Consider the following 19,850-nt stretch of genomic DNA (forward strand, 5'->3'; position numbering starts at 1 on the left):
AAAGTACAATGATGACATAAACAGGGCAGATTTTTTAATTCTTTTATTTTTATGATTTCAAGTATTATTCTTTTATTTTTATGATTTCAAGTATTATTATTATTCTTTTATTTTTATGATTTCAAGTATTCTTTTATTTTTATGATTTCAAGTATTCTTATTCTTTTATTTTTATGATTTCAATTATTCTTATTCTTTTATTTTTATGATTTCAAGTATTATTCTTTTATTTTTATGATTTCAAGTATTAATCAACATTTAACTTTTAATGGTCGCCGAGGGCGGCGGGGCCGTATGAGTATTTCCCACAAAATATAATCTGTTTACCGTCCGTGGGTTTTCGCTCATACAAAGTATTTTTCTTACTCGTTTTTATATTAAATGTTTTTACTTGTGATAAAAGGAGGGACTGTTGGATGGGTGTGAGGACTTGTTATCACTCATGTAAAAACCTTGGGTTGCAAGGCACCTGCACTATGCCTTCCTCCCTGTGTGTGTGAGATCATTGTTATCTCTGTGTGAACCAGCCTCCTTTCCGTCTCACACACATACACCCTGTCTGAACTGTCTGTTGAACTGTGTATATAAATAAAGAGATAGGGTGTCAAAACTTTGTAGTTTCACTGCAAAGTGGGCTACCCTTGTCACAAGTAACTATGACTGTATCGTTCTTACCTCTGAGTTGACTAAATAATACCTAACACTCATATATTCCATCTTCAAAAACTCCATTAAGGATTTTACACTAAATTAGATGTTCAGGTGGCAAAATGTGAATTTAATCAAAAAATGCAAAGAATTCAAGGGTGAATTAAAAGGTAAAGACATTGATATTGTTTTGGACCTATATAATAAAAATGAGTTCAATGGGACCATGAGTCTTCAATGCAGGCAGCATTCTGATTTCATATATAGGTTAAAAAAAAACAGATATCTCAGGATATGCAAATGATATATACCCCAAATAACCATTTCTGATAACTTATGAACATTTCAAACACCCTATGTGACAGAAAAAAAGAAAGCTGGACTGAGACATCGTCTGGCAGCACCATCTCCATGATTTGTAGCTCGACTGGACCTGACAAGTGACCTGGCAGTCGGAAATCTAAGAATCCTTTTCCTATCAGTGAACGGATCATACCCAAGTACAGCTGACAACAACACTCTTGAGTATGGACACTATCACTGAGTGTAGAAAAACTTAAACACAGATGATTTTTTCAGGTGTTTAAAAATGAAGTCAGAGGAGAAAGAGAGATGTGAGAAATTATTTAAAATGAAACTATTATTTACATATATGCACTCATCAAGATGTGTTAGTTAATTTAGCAAGTGAGAGAGTGGATAACAGGAGGGCTGAATGGAATATAGCAAAGTTGCTCGGTTTTAGCCTTTTGAGCCTTTAACCTTTTTAGACATCTCTGAATTGTAGTAAGACTCTACCTTTTTCAATGAACAAAGACTGCTGTTTTAGTAACGCTAGCAACAATAGCAGCTAATACATGATGTAAAACTCTATTTTGTACTCGTACTCGTATTCGTCGTCTTCCGCTTTACCCGGGACTGGGTGGCGGGCAGCAGACTCAGCAGAGACGCCCAGACGTCCCTCTCCCCAGACAGCTCCTCCAGCTCCTCCGGGTGGAGCCCAAGGCGTTCCCAGGCCAGCCGAGAGACATAGTCCCTCCAACGTGTCCTGAGTCGTCCCCCGGACCTCCTCCGAGTGGGACGTGCCTGGAACACCTCCCGAGGAAGGCGTCCAGGAGGCATCTGGTATAGATGCCCGAGCCACCTCAACTGGCTCCTCTTGATGTGGAGGAGCAGCGGCTCTACTCCGAGCCCCTCCCGGATGGCCGAGCTCCTCACCCTATCTCTAAGGGAGTGCCCGGCCACCCTACGGAGGAAGCTCATTTCAGCCGCTTGTATCCGGGATCTCGTTCGTTCAAGTCTTTGGATGTTGTGGGGCTGTCATGGTTGACACGCCTCTTCAACATTGTGTGGCAGACGGGGACAGTGCCTTTGGATTGGCAGATTGGGGTGGTGGTCCCCCTACATAAGAAGGGTGACCGGAGGGTGTGTTCCAACTACAGGGGGATCACACTCCTCAGCCTCCCTGGTAAGGCCTACGCCAGGGTATTGGAGAGGAGAGTCCGGCCGATAGTCGAACCCCGGCTTCAGGAGGAGCAGTGTAGTTTTCGTCCCGGATGTGGAACACTGGACCAGCTCTATACCCTCTACAGGGTACTCGAGGGTTTCATTGGAGTTTGCCCAACCGGTCTACATGTGTTTTGTGGACCTGGAGAAAGCATTCGACTGTGTCCCTCGTGATGCCCTGTGGGGGGGTGCTCCAGGAGTATGGAATCGGGGGCCCTTTACTAGGGGCCATCTGGTTTCTGTACAAGTGGAGCAGGAGTTTGGTTCGCATTGCCGACACTAAGTCGGACCTGTTCCCGGTGCATGTTGGACTCCGGCAGGGCTGCCCTTTGTCACCGGTCCTGTTCATAACTTTTATGGACAGGATTTCTGGGCGCAGCCAAGGTCTGGAGGGGGTCTGGTTTGGGTACCAGAGGATTTCGTCTCTTCTTTTTGCATATGACGTGGTCCTGCTGGCCGCCTCTAGCCAAGACCTTCAGCATGCACTGGGGCGGTTCGCAGCTGAGTGTGAAGCGGCTAGGATGAAGATCAGCTCCTCCAAGTCCGAGGCCATGGTTCTTGACCGGAAAAGGGTGGCTTGTCCTCTTGAGGTTGGAGGGGAGTTCCTGCCTCAAGTGGAGGAGTTTAAGTATCTCGGGGTCTTGTTCATGAGTAAGGGAAGAATGGAGCGGGAGATCGACAGACGGATCGGTGCGGCTGCCACAGTAATGGGGGCGCTGTGCCGGTCCGTTGTGGTGAAGAGAGAGCTGAGCCGAAAAGCGAAGCTCTCGATTTACCGGTCGGTCTACGTTCCTACCCTCACCTATGGCACTGAACTCTATTTTGTTTCTGTTATAAAATATCAAGAAAAGGTTGATTTATCGTAACTGACCCATGTGTCATCTTTGTTTCCAATATAATTAATTGCAAAAATAAACTAAGTGCTGCTCTTAAATCTTATATTATAGTTCCTAAAGGAAAATCAAATACATCAAAAATTGGTATCAGCAAGTCAAATCTTTACAAAAACTAGAAATCTGAAGACCACAACATTCTGATTGCTGCTTTTCTACAAAAAACAAAAGAACACAAGTTTGAACATACACAAACATGTGGTGTAACCAACTCGAAACCAAACTAGAGTGGGTGAAAATCAAAAACTAAATGCACCGAAGGTATAAATAACTAGAAAAAAATCAGGTGTGATGAATGGCAACACTGCTATTTTCTCTGCAAAGAGTAAACAGCATGCCAATAGAAAGGAAAACAGCAAATAATCCAATGTAAAGCAATGAGAATACAGACCATATAGCAATAAGACTAAAATTAAAAAAGAAAAACACCAAATCCTAAATTCAAAGTCATGAAAAACAAAACAACAGTGCTTTAAACATGCTAAAGCTTAACAGAATCACAACTAAAGTTCACATGCATTTCTACCGACAGAAATCTCAACTACCACTCAAAAATCTTTTACAGTGGAAGTAATCTCAATAGAATGATTTGGCTTGTGCAGTTCTCATTTTTTGAATCTGAAATGAGAAGCCTTAAGCAAAACAGTGCACCAACACAGTGAGTATCAAAAGAATCAATTCTATTTTATGCTGCACTAAATTGCATATAATTGATTTTTACATTAGCCAGCTATGCTTGTATGCTAAAGTCAAAGCATTTCCAACTTATCATCATATACACAGCATACACAATCTTCCATTTTCCACTTTCTTGCAGGTGCTTTAGCTTTTAGACTAGTCATTAGCAGAACTCAGAGGGCATTAATATCTGAGCAGCAAGCAGCAGACAGTCAGCAATGAAGTGTAAAACACTCTGAGCTTTCACTGCTTTCACATTCACTTATGTTATTGATAAACGGATGCTTTGCAATATAAATGCTGACAGTGACAAATTATAACAAACTGTAAGCTTTTTCACAACCCCAAAGCCTGGTATACTTGCATGAGTTTAAACTTATGAGTTTTACTCTTTTTCAACAATTCTCTCTAAGAGCAAGCAAAATACAGAAGGAATACTTACTTGAGAAGTCGATGGCAAAACCGGACTTTGTGATGTAAAAGTCAGTCTCAAACTGAATGGTGACAATGTTTAGAGTGGAGTGGATTCCCTCAGGCACCAGCGAACCACTGACCTCCTTCAGAGACATCTCATTCTCTGGAGGCCCATCCCATACTTTCAGGATGTCATGAGATGCCTCTGTGTCGAATGCAAGAAACTGGAGACTGTAAAAGGTGAATTCAAAAGTAAAAAGTGAATTTATAACATCTATATCTATGATATGTCTGAAAAAATTTGATAGAAATGAGCAAAAGTAAACTAATGGCAACAGGCCAATTTACCTTGAAATAGTAACTAGGTTTTGGGCAGTTTATCCAAGTTAAGGCATTATTGTTAAATTTCTGACAAAGTTAAGAAATGTGGTAGAAGACCATTGACTGATTTGCAATTTTATCAAGAGATGGCCTGAAGCAGCTTCTCTGACAAATACGGCCATTTGGCCTGACTTTATAAAAGCGTAACATGTTTACTTCCATCCAGAAGCCATGATGAGTTGTATTACAAAGTAACACAAGACACTTTCAACCAAAACAAAAAAAGGCCATTATGTCTCTGGAGCATTCCCCTAGGTTCCATCGCAGTCCCTCACCAAATCATCATGTTACAAACATAAACTTCTGTGAATGCTTTTAAAATTTTATGAGACAGACCAACACAAAGAAGTCTAAATTGTCAAGTAAAATTAATATCATGCATGGTTTTCTTTTTATTTATTTTTTTACAAATAAAAATCTGAAATGTTTGTCGTGCATTTGTACTCAGCCCCCTTGACTCAATACCTTTTTTTAAAAATAAAATTATAGCAACGAGTCACTAGAGGAATCTCTCTACCAGCTTTGTATATCTAGAGCGAAAATGGCCAAATAGCTGAAGCTGATTCAGATTGGAAGAAGAGCACCTGTAAACATAAAATGCTGAACTCTTGCTGCAAATTCTCCATTAGATTTAAGTTTGGACTTTGCCTTGGCCATTCTAACACACAAATATGCTTTGATCTAAACCAGGATTGTTGGACACCAGTCCTAAGGGTCTAGTACCCAATAGTTTTTAGAATAGTCCTCGCTCCAACACACCTGGTTCAGATGGTTGCCTCCTTAGCATGTCACCTAGCTCTGCAGAGAACTGTTAATGAACCATCCATCTTCCTGCCCAACTCTGACCAGCTTCCCTGGCCTTGCTGAACAAATGCAGCGCAACAGCATGATGATGCCACCACAACTTTAGCCCCTAAGGATGGTGTATTTGGTGTGATGTAGTGTCAGTTTTCTACCAAACATTGTACTTTGCATGCATTCCAAAAAGTCAAATTTTCATCTCACCTGACTAGAACGGCTCTCCCACTAGTTTGCTCCCCCAACAGGGTTTGGGTAAAATGAAAACTGGACCTTATATGGTTGTCTTTCAACAACTGCTTTCTTCTTGCCACTCTTCCATAAGGGGCAGATTTGATGAATATACGCCTACTAGTTACTAAACGTTTTTTTTGTTTTTGTTTCTCTTGCTCTCGGTGGAAGACACACACATTTTCTCTCCCTCCCTCCCTGCAGATCCCTGCTTCTGCTTTTTGTCTGTATTTTTCTCAGGGCCTCGCTTTGCATATTCTCCAAACTTTTAAATTATGGATTTGGTCAGCTGGACTCTCAAAGTAATTGATCAATTTTTTTTTTCTTTTCAACTGGAAGACAGGGTAAAGGAGACCCTCTTGTCCAGACGGGACGTTCTTCTCTGGATACACAATGGATTCTTGGCAGCAGTGGAAGATTGTGTGCCTGAGTACGATGTCGGTCGAGGACGTAGAAAATGTGTACATATTTGGACTTTTGATAACAGGATTTCTGCTTTTTGGAGTTGGTGGTTACCTGGCTTATCGAGTGATTCGCAAAACGTGGGCAGCCTGAACCACACCATTTATTGTTTTTCTAAATCTGGCTCCCCAATCTGGCCTTGGCAACTTTTGCCAACTGGCTATCGACAAAATATCTCCTGGATGTTATATAAACACGACGCTCTTCCCCAGCACTCCCCTACCAGCTGTGTGCTGATAGGACTATGTGGCTGATTGATAAAACTTCCACCTCTCTTCTCAAGGACGATGGCGCTTCTAACAGTGTTGACAGTCTAATTCTTGCAAACACACTCAGACATATATATTTGCACTCTCAAGATTCCACCGTACCCTTGCTGAATCTTTCCTTATGTGTGTGTTGCTTACCCCTGCTGAGGTTTTTGTACTACTTCAGACTATTCTTAGCAGAATAGTCTGAAATATTATTTTTTTTTTCCTCCTTTCTTTCTTTACCTAAATGTGTGATTTCATTACTTTTCATAGATTTTCAGATTTCTCAGAAGGATTACCAGCAAAAGCCAATTATTATTAGTATTTCATTGATTTTTAGTTTTATCAGAAGGATTACCAGCGAAAACCAAATATTATTAGTAATTTGTACTTTAGCTGCTCTTACGCCAATGACCCAGCTTTCTTAATTAGGCTACAATGGACTGTTATTACTTAGTTCAACTTCAGTACCAATAAAAGCAATATATCATTAGCACCTGAAAATGTGGATTAAAGCTGTTTTGTACCAGTGACTCAGCTTCCCTAGTTAGAATTCAGTGGAATGATGAGAATATTAGATTTCTCAGAAGGATTCATAGATTTTTAGATTTCTCAGAAGGATTCATAGATTTTTAGATTTCTTAGAAGGATTCTAGTATCATTTGATTTGTTTTTCTGGGTCTGTATCTGTGTTTAATTTCTTTGTGATTGTATTGTAATTGTATGTACAGCGCTTTGAGTGTCTCGTTACTGAAAAGCGTTACATAAATAAACTTACCTTACCTACCTTACCTTACATGTTATCTCACCTGAGCTGTGAATCTCAGCTGCTCCTCCAAAGTTACTGTTAGTCTTTCTGGGTGGTTCTTTGATTAATGCTCTACCTGCCCAGTCTGCAGATTTAGATTTATGGCTCTGTCTTGGGAGATTTCCAGTTGTGCTTGTTCTTCAGATGATGGATTGAAAAGTGCTCCTTAGGATGTCCAAACCCTCAGATAATGTTTCAGAACTTAGCTCCAACTTGCACTTCTCCAGAACATTATACCTGACCTGTCTGCTATTTGTTTTGGTTGCAGCTGTTGGTTCTCTAATGTTCTCAAACAAACCTATGAGGCTTTACAAAACAGCTGCACTTATACTGACATTAAATTACACAAAGGTGGAATCTTTGTACTATTAAGGTAACTTTTGGAGACTATTGGTTCAACTGGATTTTATGCAGGGGTTTCAGAATAAAGGGAAATGAATACAAATATGTGTTTTACATTAGAAAGAAAATTATACCATGTATTATATTCTCTTGACATCATAATTATGAGGTACTAGGTACTGGTCTATCACATAAAATCGTAATACAATAGTGCTCGTAACATGAAGAAATATGAAAAAGTTCAAAGAGTATAAATACTATTATAGGGCAATACAAATAACATATTTATGGGGAAATGCATCTCAGATAGGAGTTACCTGACAATGTTGCCAGGGTTGACTTCAATTGTCCAGGTGCACCTTAGGTTATTGTCATAGGGAAAGGGATACCCTGGAGAGAGGATTCGCCCTGTAGATTCATCCATAAAACTACCACCACACTCCGCTGCATGCACAAAAACATATTGAAGAAAAACACATTAAACGCTCACATCAAGGTAAATTACGCAGCATGAACTCGCAAACAAAATATATCGGAGCAAAAACTAAATTTTTATTCTATCTTACTGCAGGGCAAAGAAGACAACAACAACCATTATGGCTCAAAATCCTAAAAATAATACATCTCTTGACCACAGATATTTATAAAAGCAAAACGTTGGTACAAAGACTGTCCAAACAAATTCAGGGTTGGATTTTGAATTGTATGGAGATTACTGCTAACATATCGCTGATTAAATAAAAATCTAATGATCATACCTCCATTTTGTTGTGTCCTACCTGATTATCATCCTACCATCAACGTTACAGAATTGAGAGCCTTTTAATTAAAAAGGACTGCTACAGTGGAAAGCTATAATCATTACCAAAACACGGGGTGATGGTCCAAGTACGTGAGCAAGGATGTGATTTTAGAGAAATGGAAGGAAAACCCTTTTCCCATTGAACAGACACAAAAAAATTCTCCTAATTATTGTTGACCATTCAGTGATCCACCCTCTTTAAATGTCAATAACCTAATTTAGAGGGGTCTTTTGTTGTTGTCGTTTTTTTTCTCGCCTGGCCTTGTTTTTAGCAGACATAAAATGCACCTCGTTGAAAAAAAGGCAGAAGAAAGCAGTGGCATTTAAAGTACAATTTTCCCCACGTTCAGGATTTGTAAATCATTTTTTAGCCAATCCATCACTGGTAGACACCAAGAAGCATATTCTGCTTTTCAACACCTTCTAGACTCAAGCTGTGTTCAGGTAATAGCTTTCCCATTTCTGTTTTCTTGTCTTAGCACATTCTGTTATGAACGTATAGTCAGGGCTGAGTTTCATGTACAGGTATCAATAAGGTAGAGCATACCTATAATTAGGTCTACAGTTTACGAAAGACGCAAAATAATTAAATGATGATTAAAACACATTTCACACTGTACAAATGAAGCAGAGTGAAAGCTCAATATCAATTTCAGAGTTCTTCACTGTACAGTTGGTAATAACTGAATAGATTCAGTTCTGCATGAGGAGCCAACAGATATATTAATGATTAATAATGACATGTTGCAGGTGTTTATATTCTCCAACAAAATGGCAAGCAGTGTGTGCCAATTCAAAACAGAGCAATTAGGGGAAACCATGTAGGGATAAATCCTTTAGATTAACACCTAGCTGAGCAATGACGGCTTGTGTTGAATGATAAAATAAGACACCGACACTAGAAGGTAGTCAGAGTGGTGGACTGTGAGCTACAAAATGACCTGAAGACTGTATATACAGTTGAAAACAGATTTTTATAGTCAGTGTATAAAAATAACTTTTTTTTCCTCAGTGTCTGACATTAAATCATACTTAATACTTTTCGTTTCAGGTCAGTTAGGATTACTAAAATTATTTATATTCACTAAATGACAAAATAATGAAAAAGATTATTATTTTCAGAGTGTGGTGATCCTTTTGTCAAATTTTTATTGTTGGAAATTTCTTTACTTTTCTTACACATTTCCTTATTTTTGGCACCACCACCTTTAAACTGACTTGGGTCAAACATTTTATGTCTCCTTTCAATAGCTGATTACAATAGTTTGCATGATTTCCTCCAGGCTGAACTGGTGAAACTGAGTCAAGTCTGTTGGCCGCCTTTGTTCACGCAGAACTTTAAACTTTGCTTCAAAATTTTCTAAAAGACTGAGATCAGGGCTATGTGACGGCCACTCCAAAACATCGACTTTGGTGTCCTTTCTTAGGGCCATTTTTCCATTTGGAAGATCAATTTGTTCCCAAGCTTTAACTTCCTGGCTGATGTCTTAAAATTCTGTACCAGTATTTCTACTTTTTTTTTTCCTCATGATGCCATCTATTTTGTGAAGTGTACCAAGTTCCTCCTGCAACAAAATACCCTCACAAAATAATTTTTTTAATCTCTGTATATCACAACCAGAATGGTGTTCTCGGGTTTAAGAGCCTCCACCATTTTCCTTGCTATTTAGCAATGGTCGATATGGGCAGACACTTCAACATTAATTTCATCAGACCACAGGAAATGTTTCTAAGATTTAGGGCTTTTGTTCCTGATCAGTTTGCAAACTGTGCTTTTATGTTGCTTTTGAAATGATGGCTTCTTCCTCTCTGAGTTGCCTTTCAGTACAGGACTTATTTCACTTCGGGCAAAAAAACTTTCTAATCTGCAAAATGTCTTTTACTTTGGTTGATCCACAGATTTTGCACCAAAACACATTAATTTATCTTGTTCTTCAAACCAATGATGGCTAGACATTACCTTAGTGTTTATGCTTGATATACTAGTTAAATATATGAATGTGGCACCTTCAGGCATCTAGAAACTCAGTCACCAAGGATGATCCAGACTTAGGAAGGTTGGCAGTTCTCTTCTTGATAAATTGAATAATTTGTTTTGAGTTCTCCACATTGTTACACTCATTTGTTAAATCAAATGTTCTTAATTAACAGAAGCTTACAAAAAAATTACATATCTGGATTTATCCTAATTTTTGAAAGACATAGTAATCTAAATGTTTGTAAACCTCTGAAGTTGAAGAAAGTAATAGAAAATGTTCTCTTAAAAACTAACTCTCTCATTATTCTGTCATTTAGGAATAATATTGGTAATCCTATTTCATTTAAAACTGGAAAGCACAGACACAGGGTATAGCTGTGATGAAGACAAAGGTTTACCTATACATGACGGGAGGTTGTTGTCCCATGCTCGTCTCTCTCCAGTCATGCATTTGAGTGTGGCATTGCCATGCAGAGTGTAGCCTTGTTCACAGCCAAACGATATGTCACTTCCTGCAAAATGACCGTGGTCACTAGTTTTGAAGCCAAACTGAGGCACTCCTGGATCATCACAATGCGAAAGCTCAAAACCTGCAAACAGAAATGAAGAATAACTTAAAACTAACCTCATCAGCATAATGCATTCTGCTGATGTGTATTTTAAAGAGGTATAGATTGGGCATTGAGAGTTAATTTCCAGTTTAACAGAGATGCAGGCTGATGGTCCTTTTTTATAACTTGGCAGGAGAGGATTTATTTTGGACGCAGACAACAAGTAGACAGTCCTAATTAATTTTGGACTTATGGACATTTACGACAACTGAGAAACAGCCTGCTCACTTCAGGATTAGAGACAACATTAAATAACAGCCACAGACCAGAAAGTGATGCAGTAACTCTTTAGCTCTGCATTGTCTGAACATGACCATGGCCTTTATTTGGGCTCTTCTGTCCCTGGTATAAACCGTAAGTGCTCTGCTGTGCAGCAACAGTAGCTGCACATAAACGTAGCAAGACTGATTTATAGTCTGTTCTCGCAGCTAGGTTCATGCCCATGCCAGGTGTTATAGTGGTGTGGTATTGCAAGTGCCATGCCCAGTATAAATCCCCAGCAGTTAATGCTCACATTTAGAAAATTACCGTGGGCCTTTGGGTAGAAATGTTATGAAAACATGATCAGATTTCATGTTAAGACTAGATTTAAGCAGGACATATCCCACCTTCTTCTTGCCCTGATGGTAATTCACACATCAGTCAGCTCTACCCAAATTAAAAAAGAGTGCTTCATCCTAAATGAAAAGACCAAGGGAAGGAGGAACTCCAAGACGAATTAAAGATACAAGCTTACATTATGCTTTAAACCTTGTGCACAACCCTGAAAAAAATTACAAAGAACTCCCATCACCGTCTGTGTCTCTATATAACCAATAATTTTCTAACTCAAAAGGCAGTCTGTAACAAAGACATTTCTTCCTTGCTAATTGCAGTTTATATACAGATGGCCATTAATTTTGTGGTTGCAAATCAGCATCCAGTCCTGATTGATGAATTGTTTCAGATCTTAAAACAGTGTAGTGTTTGCACCTGGCATGTTTGGTATAACCTTCACAGAATAAAAGCGCGAGCCACCTAAAAGATAAAAAGTAATGTTTTCATGTGTGTTCAAATCTGTTAAAAAGTCAAAACAGAGGTTCTTGTTAACTACTGCGTGTTGATGTCTGTCTGGAACACCAAGAAGGGCAAAAAAAAATTCAATTGCAGGTGAAACACAAAAACATTTTAAATTGGACAGCAAAATTCAGCCTCACTAGAGCATCCGCTTACCGCCACAATAAATTAGAAATGGTTAGCAACAATACAAAGTCTGCACGCCAATTATGGACAAAACGTTACCCTATCCATCTATTATTGGCCTGAAAACTTTCAATACAGACATGGACTTATGCATGCAAAAAAAACCACGAAGTGTAAATACTGTGGGAAATAAAACACATTTACCACAGCCAAACACCCATTTACATACATTTGGACACGCACAGTGATTTCAAACAGTCCCAGAGATAATTCACCTGTTATAACAAGGTACAGTTTGGCAGACATGGACACTAATTGCAGTAGTAGAGACCAAAAGAAAAGAAGCAAAGGGAATTCACACAGGGAGAGACAGAGGAAGAGAAAGAAAAGAAAGAAAATTGCTCATTTTCCTGCTGGAGAAAGGCAGAAACACCATGCTGTGCTTAATGGATACCCTGACAGTGAAAGACATGCAGAGGCAGGGTGAGGGTCAATTAAAACCTTCTTTTAAACTCTGTTACTTGAAATGCCAGGCTTCTAAATGAGGCTAAATTCACTCATTTGGATAAGGTTTCGGGCCCTCCCTCACCAGGGAAATGAAATGTGACTTACTGTGGTATATGAGGCGGAACCCCGCTGCTGTCGACTCATGGTCTGAGTTGAATTCAAGCCACAAATAGTTGGAAGTACTGGTGAGGGACTGGCCTTGCATCATTGTGCCTGTGTAAGTCCCAAGGAGAGGAGCCGTTCCATCCTTACCATCGTAAAGCTAATCAAAGACAGACAAGTAAATTAGATTTTTCTGATTCTAATACAGGGAATATAAAGAATAGCTCCACATTTTAATTTCAAGGCATTTTAGAATTTGATTTTTGAATGTTCTTAACAGATTTTGAAGCCCCTTTCAATTTTAAACAGACCTAATTGTTTCAAATTTATTGAATGGATGTGATGAATTTTAGAAAAAAATGTTTTTGGGATTCTCAAAAAATAAAAACCTTTTTTAAGGCTTAATTAAATTTTCTTTGTTGTTGTTTTGGCAGAACACATTACATGTTTTTGCCTAATACAGCTATAAAGAATCATAGTGCCTTGCCAAATACCCATACTACTTTAGCTTGATGACTGAGAAGTGAAAGGACAATAATACATGGTTCTCAAAGGCCATTGTTGAAAGAAAGCAATTGAATGTCCTATTTGCCACACAAACAATGTAGGGGACACAGCAAACATGTCAAAGAAGGACATGTTTGCTGGTTTTTGGACTACATGCAAAAAGTTGTGTTGTGGAACAGTAGAACTGCACATTTCCCGGAACACACCATTCCAAGCTGTGAATGATGCTATGGGAATGCTTTTCTTCAGCTGGAATGGGGAAGGTGGTCAAAGTTGGTGTGAAGATGGAGGCAGCTAAACACTGCATAACCCTATAAGAAAACTTGTTAGAGATGGTGAAGGAAGGTTCACCTTCCATAAGGCCTTAAACACATAATGTGGCAATTAAATAAATAAGAGCAATACATAATGATGTACCAAAATGGCCTAGTCAGAGGTCAGACTAAATCTATAAGAGAATCAGCAGCTAGGCCTAAAGTGGCAAATAGACAAATGTCAGTCTCTAGACATGAAAAGTTGGTACCCTAAGCAGTAGTTCCAAAACACTATTGAGTCAGAAGAGCTGAATGCCAATGCATGATACTCTCTTCAGATTTTTAGATAAAATTGTTTTCAAAATCGTGTACTGTTTTCCTTTTACCTCACTAATATGTGTTACTTTGTTATGGTCTATCACATAAAATTTCCAATATTTTTGCAAGGCACCTTATCGGTTAAAAACCTGTGTACACCCTCCCTGACCTATTTCTGACCTCATTCGGACCTCATCATCTGACCCTCAAGACGTTCTACAAAATGCAGAAGAAAAGAGTTTTGTTTTCTTCAGAAGCAACCATGTCTTTACTGCAATGGAGTATTTGGGTCGTCAAACAAAACAATTATGTGGCAACAGAAGAATTCCTTTCTGCCAAAAAACTCTGAAAATTCGAGATTAATTTCACGTTTTCAAGAAAAATCTTGGAAACTCTCTGTTGTTAAAGATTTATAAGCTTTCCAGACAAAAAGGATAATTTTTCATGTTTAAAGGCATACATTTATGATATTAAAAATAATATATTCACTCACTTTGTAGGGTCAAAAATTAGCATGAAAAAAAATGTCAGAAGTCTTCAAAGATTAAAGTAGTAAATTTATGAGATGTGCATCTGGATATTTTCCAAAGTGTAAGTGATACTTCCAGTGTCTCTTCCTGTATCAGAATGTCCTCTTCCAAGTGCAGACTCACCATCAACACCTTGAACGGGATACAGAATTCACACCTAAGACAATGCGAAAAAGCTGCAACATGGCTGCATCGAGTCTGCACCTGGGAGATGTTCTGATGCAGGAGAAGAGCCCGAATTTACCACTTACATTTTGGAAAATATTTATTTTCTTCTGATAAATTCAAGAGTTTTTTGGTTTCGGTCCCCCTAGTTTTAATATCGTAAATTTAGGCCATTAATCATATAAAAATGGTTGTCTTTTTCTTGCAAATTTACAACTTTGTGGCATCAGAGAATATCCAAGCTTTATTTCTTGTAAATATGTGAAATTAATATAGAAATCTAGTCTGGAGTGTTTTGGCAGATTTACAGTGCTGTTTATTGGCATGTTAGACATTTATTTGCATCCGTGTTTTTAAGAGTGCATTTCAGCTGTGAAATGGGGACCATGTAGTCCTTTTGCCACACAGTTATTTTCATCCATGTGGCATTATCCTAAAATGCAAAAATGCATTTGATTAAAGTAATTATTCTTTCTTAACAGAAAAAGTGCAGCTGCAGTTGTTGTCAGCTTAATTTTTTTCTAATCACAACAGTGATGTAAGCACCAAGATTTTGGTCATGTATTGTACTCAAAGAAGTGGGTTATCAACGTTTAACTAAGAAACAAAGACATTCTTTACCTTAAGAATGTCCCCTTGTGAGAGCTGAAAGGTGTTGGCAGTGATGTTGATGCCTTTTCCTGTTTGGACCTGAATGCTGTATACACATTCATGGGCGTTGTCATAGTTCATTGGATAGTTTGGCGACAAAAGAACTCCCTCATTGTTGGAGACTGTGGATCCACACTCCGCTGCAAGAAAGCAAACACACAGACACCATCAGTTATATAACAATATAGAGCACATATAGGATGAAGTAGACAGTGCCTAGCTGAATCATAACCTAAAGAGATAAAGTTGCAAGTTAACTGTGTTTCTTGGATGAACAATGATAATTTTGGTGACATAAAAATCATTATTAACTGGCACTTACACATTACAAGATAGTGAGTAGAGTATTAAACAATCGCTGTAAAAACAATAAATGATTCCTTTGCGACATTAAACCGTAGAGGATTACTCAGCAGAATTATCTAATCTAAAGTGACAGATACCTAGCAAAAAACTGTTTTATTTTTGTCTGCACTACTTATATTAACCATAAACTGTGGTTTTATTATCTGTTTGAAAAACGTATCAAAGTGAATTTAAGTTGCAGCTGGGCTACATACTTTTATTTACTACTCCTCTTCACATTATTGGTAGAGTTCTTTCAAGCTCGTTGCTTTTCTGACATGGACACAACTTCTCAACACAGTCCATACATTTTCAAAGGGGTTGAGATTGGGGCCAGTCCAGACACTTAATGTTACCTTGCTTTAGCCAATCAAAATTTGTTTTTATTTGTGAAAGGGACGATTGTCCTGTTGGAAAACCCAATTTTGCCCAAGTTTCAACCATCTACCTGATGATTTCAGGAGAATTCTGAGGTAGCCCTTTTCCTTCCTCACTCCACCACTTTGTGCAATGGACCACTGAAAAGGACACAGCCTCACACCATGATGCTACCATTACTGTGCTTCATTGCTTGTGTAATGCTTAGTTTCTGAAAGATTCAGCTTAACGCCTTTAAACATTCTTCTTGTTATTGTGGCCACATAGCTCCATCTTTGCGTCATCTGCGTCATCCATCATAAAACCTTTCTAATGTAGACATTTTGGTTTTCAGCTTAACATTCCAGTGATGCTTTAAGGTCTTGATGTTTTTTTCTTGGTCAGGACCTTCTCAGTACTTGTTTATATAAAACTTGCTTCACAGTAGATGTTGATAATGTTGTCCTAATATTCCTGTTTATTATCAACTTGAGCTTTGGTGATCTAACAGGACAATGATCCCAAAAATTAAAACTAGTTTAGAAGGGCTTTCTGAATGGCCTCCTCAAAGTCTTAATCCCATTCCTATTAAACACTAAAGGATGGTGCTTAAAACCCAGAAATATGTTAGGAAACCAACCATTTCAGAATCAGAATCAGCTTTATTGCCAAGTTTATGACACAAACAAGGAATCCGACTCCAGTACGCTTTTCTCTCAGTGAAGATTGTTTTCATATATTAAATGTAAATCAAAAATATATTTTTAAATGTACGTTGCTGGTCATAAAATTAAAATATGAAACAATGTATTTATTTCAGTAATTCCATTCAAAAAGTGAAACTTGTATATTATATTCATTAAATACACAGAGGCTGATATATTTCAAATGTTTATTTCTTTTAATTTTGATGATTATAACTGACAACTAATGAAAACCCCAAATTTAGTATCTCAGAAAATTTAAATATTGTGAAAAGGTTCAATATTGAAGACACCTGGTACCACACTCTAATCAGCTAATTAACTCAAAACACCTGCAAAGGCCTTTAAATGGTCTAGTTCTGTAGGCTACACAATCATGTGGGAGACTGCTGCTTGCACAAGGAGGGCAAGACACAAAAGGTTATTGCTAAAGAGGCTGGCTGTTCACAGAGCTCTGTGTCCAAGCACATTAATAGAGAGGTGAAGGGAAGGAAAGATGTGGTATAAAAAGTGTACAAGCAATAGGGATAACTGCACCCTGGAGAGGGTTGTGAAACAAAACCCATTCAAAAATGTGGGGGAGATTTACAAAGAGTGAACTGCAGCTGGAGTCAGTGCTTCAAGAACCACCACGCACAGACGTATGCAGCACATGGGTTTCAGCTGTCGCATTCCTTGTGTCAAGCCACTCTTGAACAAGAGACGGCGTCAGAAGTGTCTTGCCTGGACTAAAGATAAAAAGGACTGGGCTGCTGCTGAGTGGTCCAAAGTTATGTTCTCTGATGAAAGTAAATTTACCATTTTCTTTGGAAATCAAGGTCCAAGAGTCTGGAGGAAGAGAGGAGAGGCACAGAATCCATGTTGCTTGAGGTCCAGTGTAAAGTTTCCACCAACAGTGATGGTTCGGGGTGCCATGTCATCTGCTGGTGTTGGTCCACTGTGTTTTCTGAGGTCCAAGGTCAACGCAGCCATCTACCAGGAAGTTTTAGACCACTTCATGCTTCCTGCTGCTGATCAACTTTATGGAGATGCAGATCTCATTTTCCAACAGAACTTGGCACCTGCATACAGTGCCAAAGCTACCAGTACTTGGTTTAAGGACCATGGTATCCCTGTTCTTAATTGGCCAGCAAACTCGCCTGACCTTAACCCCATAGAAAATCTATGGGGTATTGTGAAGAGGAAGATGCAATATGCCAGGCCCAGCTAATTCAGAAGAGCTGAAGGCCACTATCAGAGCAACCTGGGCTCTCATAACATTTGAAATATATCAGTCTGTGTGTAATGAATGAATATGTAAGGATTATGATTCTTGATTAATTAATATTTATCAAAAATTATAATTAAAAATCATAATTCAGAAAAATAATTCCTTAACCAAAAATCATTGCTTATGAAAAGAAATCAGAGATGTCCTCTAGGCTCAAAGCCCTTAATAATTACAATTAGTTATTTATCATTAATAACTGATAATTATTAACCAAAGCCACTAAATGTCACTGTTTAATCAGCTGCTTCAGCGAACAGTGGGTGAACTTTGACCTTATTTTGAGAGATAAATTACTCTTGCACGAAATAAACACAATCGCTTCTTTTTATCTGTGTGAACACTTATTGAAACCATATATACCTGATATAATTACTATTCTTGTCCAAAAACCTTCACTTAACTAACAAACACTATTCTACACAAAGAGTAAAATGATTACCTAACTAATAATAAGATGAAACATATGGGCACTGAGTGTCTCGTACTCGTACTCATTGTCTTCTGCTTTATCCGGGACCGGGTCGCAAGGGCAGCAGACTCAGCAGAGACGCCCAGAGGTCCCTCTCCCCAGACATCGCCAGCCGAGAGACATCAGAATCAGAATCAAAATCAGAATCAGAATCAGACATAGTCCGTCCAGCGTGTCCTGGGCCGTCTCCTGGGCCTCCTCCCGGTCAGACGTGCCTGGAACACCTCCTGAGAAAGGCGTCCAGGAGGCATCTGGTATAGATGCTCCGAGCTCCTCACCCTATCTCTAAGGGAGTGCCTGGCCACCCTACGGAGGAAGCTCATTTCAGCCGCTTGTATCCGGGATCTCATTCTTTCGGTCAGGACCTAAAGTTCATGGTCATAGGTGAGGGTAGGAACGTAGACCGACCGATAAATCGAGAGCTTCGTTTCAGTCGACTGAAAAACAAGGGGTCTCCTTGGAAATAAAACCTCTGTGGGTTTTCACCTGCGCCGGGTGTTGGTGGGATCTTCGATGTTATTAATCTTCTGACCTTCTTGTACAAGACAGAATTCCAGCTTTCAAGCTCTATGGAGGAAAAGGTAACTCGGTATCTGTCACTCCACATATGTGCCTCCGTTGCATCGTCCCGTGAGACACACTGGAAATTGTTTGCAAAAACTTTGTTTCCTCAGCTTTGTATAGCTCCGATGTCCTCAGCTTTGATGTCCAACGCTACGACAACTGCTGAGCTGCGCATGTCGAACTTGGTCGAACAGCCCAGTCGGTCTGTCTGACCAAAATGGATTTTGAATGGAATTACTGAAACAGTACAATCTGTAAATTTTTTTAAAAACACAATCAAATGTTTAGCCAGAATTCCCTAGGCATTGTAACATAGGGTGTGTGGTTTCTTTGCAACTGGAAAAGGGACATTTAAGAAAATATGGTGTATGAATTTAAGCCTATGTGCATAATTTCTAACCTGTCATTTTAGAGAAAATTTGCACTAAATTTAAACTTGGGCAGCTAGTTTTAATTTTTAAAGTTAATTGAAGTTGTCTGTTTTGTTATCATTCCACCCTTGCTCAAAGCCTAAAATTAATATAGCATTCAAGCCGATGAGTGTGTGATTTTCTGATGGCACTGTAGAATGTTTATTCGCTGACTTTGTCTAGTCTAGTGCCTAAACTATAAAATACACATTTAGAAACAAGAAGGGAAAAGTAGCTGATCACGTACCCACACACCTTGGCAGAGGGGCGCTCCACATGTGGCGGCCACCTCCCAAGCACACAATCTCTTTTGCCCCCTGTAGACGATAACCCTTGTTGCAGTAGAACAACAGCGAATCGCCGATGCCAAATCTGGAACCTGTGTGCCAGCTAAACTGAGGCGTTCCAGGATCCTGACAAGGCTCAAGATTATATTCTGCAAAAAGGACACCAAGAAATAATTGCATGCACAAATCTGTTTAGACAAATACAAACATTGTCTTAGGAAAGTATATTACAGATAGACAATATGTTTTGTTAAACTTGATTCTGAAAGAACCTTGCAATCCCTTTTTTTCCCTCTTCCTGTACATTCAGCCATAAAAAGAAAACAGTCTTGCTCACGGAAGCTTCATTCTGTTGGGATACATGCCTAAAGCTTAAGATGTCTCAATGAAGGATGGGTTTGAAAAACTAGATCACCTGGGGTGCA

At 38.9% G+C, this 19,850-nt stretch overlaps 1 protein-coding gene across 2 annotated transcripts in view; it reads right to left on the bottom strand.

Moving 5' to 3' along the window:
• LOC124865431 (CUB and sushi domain-containing protein 3-like) overlaps window positions 1–19,850 on the bottom strand; it is a 359,430-nt gene that overhangs the window by 206,336 nt on the left and 133,244 nt on the right. For both annotated transcript variants that reach the window (XM_047360499.1, XM_047360500.1), the window contains exons 21-26: window positions 19,386–19,574; window positions 14,990–15,159; window positions 12,598–12,754; window positions 10,591–10,782; window positions 7,730–7,856; window positions 4,168–4,370 (exon numbers count right to left, since the gene is read on the bottom strand). In XM_047360499.1, the coding sequence (XP_047216455.1) occupies window positions 4,168–4,370; window positions 7,730–7,856; window positions 10,591–10,782; window positions 12,598–12,754; window positions 14,990–15,159; window positions 19,386–19,574 (1,038 nt within the window). The remainder of the gene's footprint in view (window positions 1–4,167; window positions 4,371–7,729; window positions 7,857–10,590; window positions 10,783–12,597; window positions 12,755–14,989; window positions 15,160–19,385; window positions 19,575–19,850) is intronic.

Source organism: Girardinichthys multiradiatus, chromosome 3 (genome assembly GCF_021462225.1).
Source record: "Girardinichthys multiradiatus isolate DD_20200921_A chromosome 3, DD_fGirMul_XY1, whole genome shotgun sequence".
NCBI lineage: Eukaryota > Metazoa > Chordata > Actinopteri > Cyprinodontiformes > Goodeidae > Girardinichthys > Girardinichthys multiradiatus.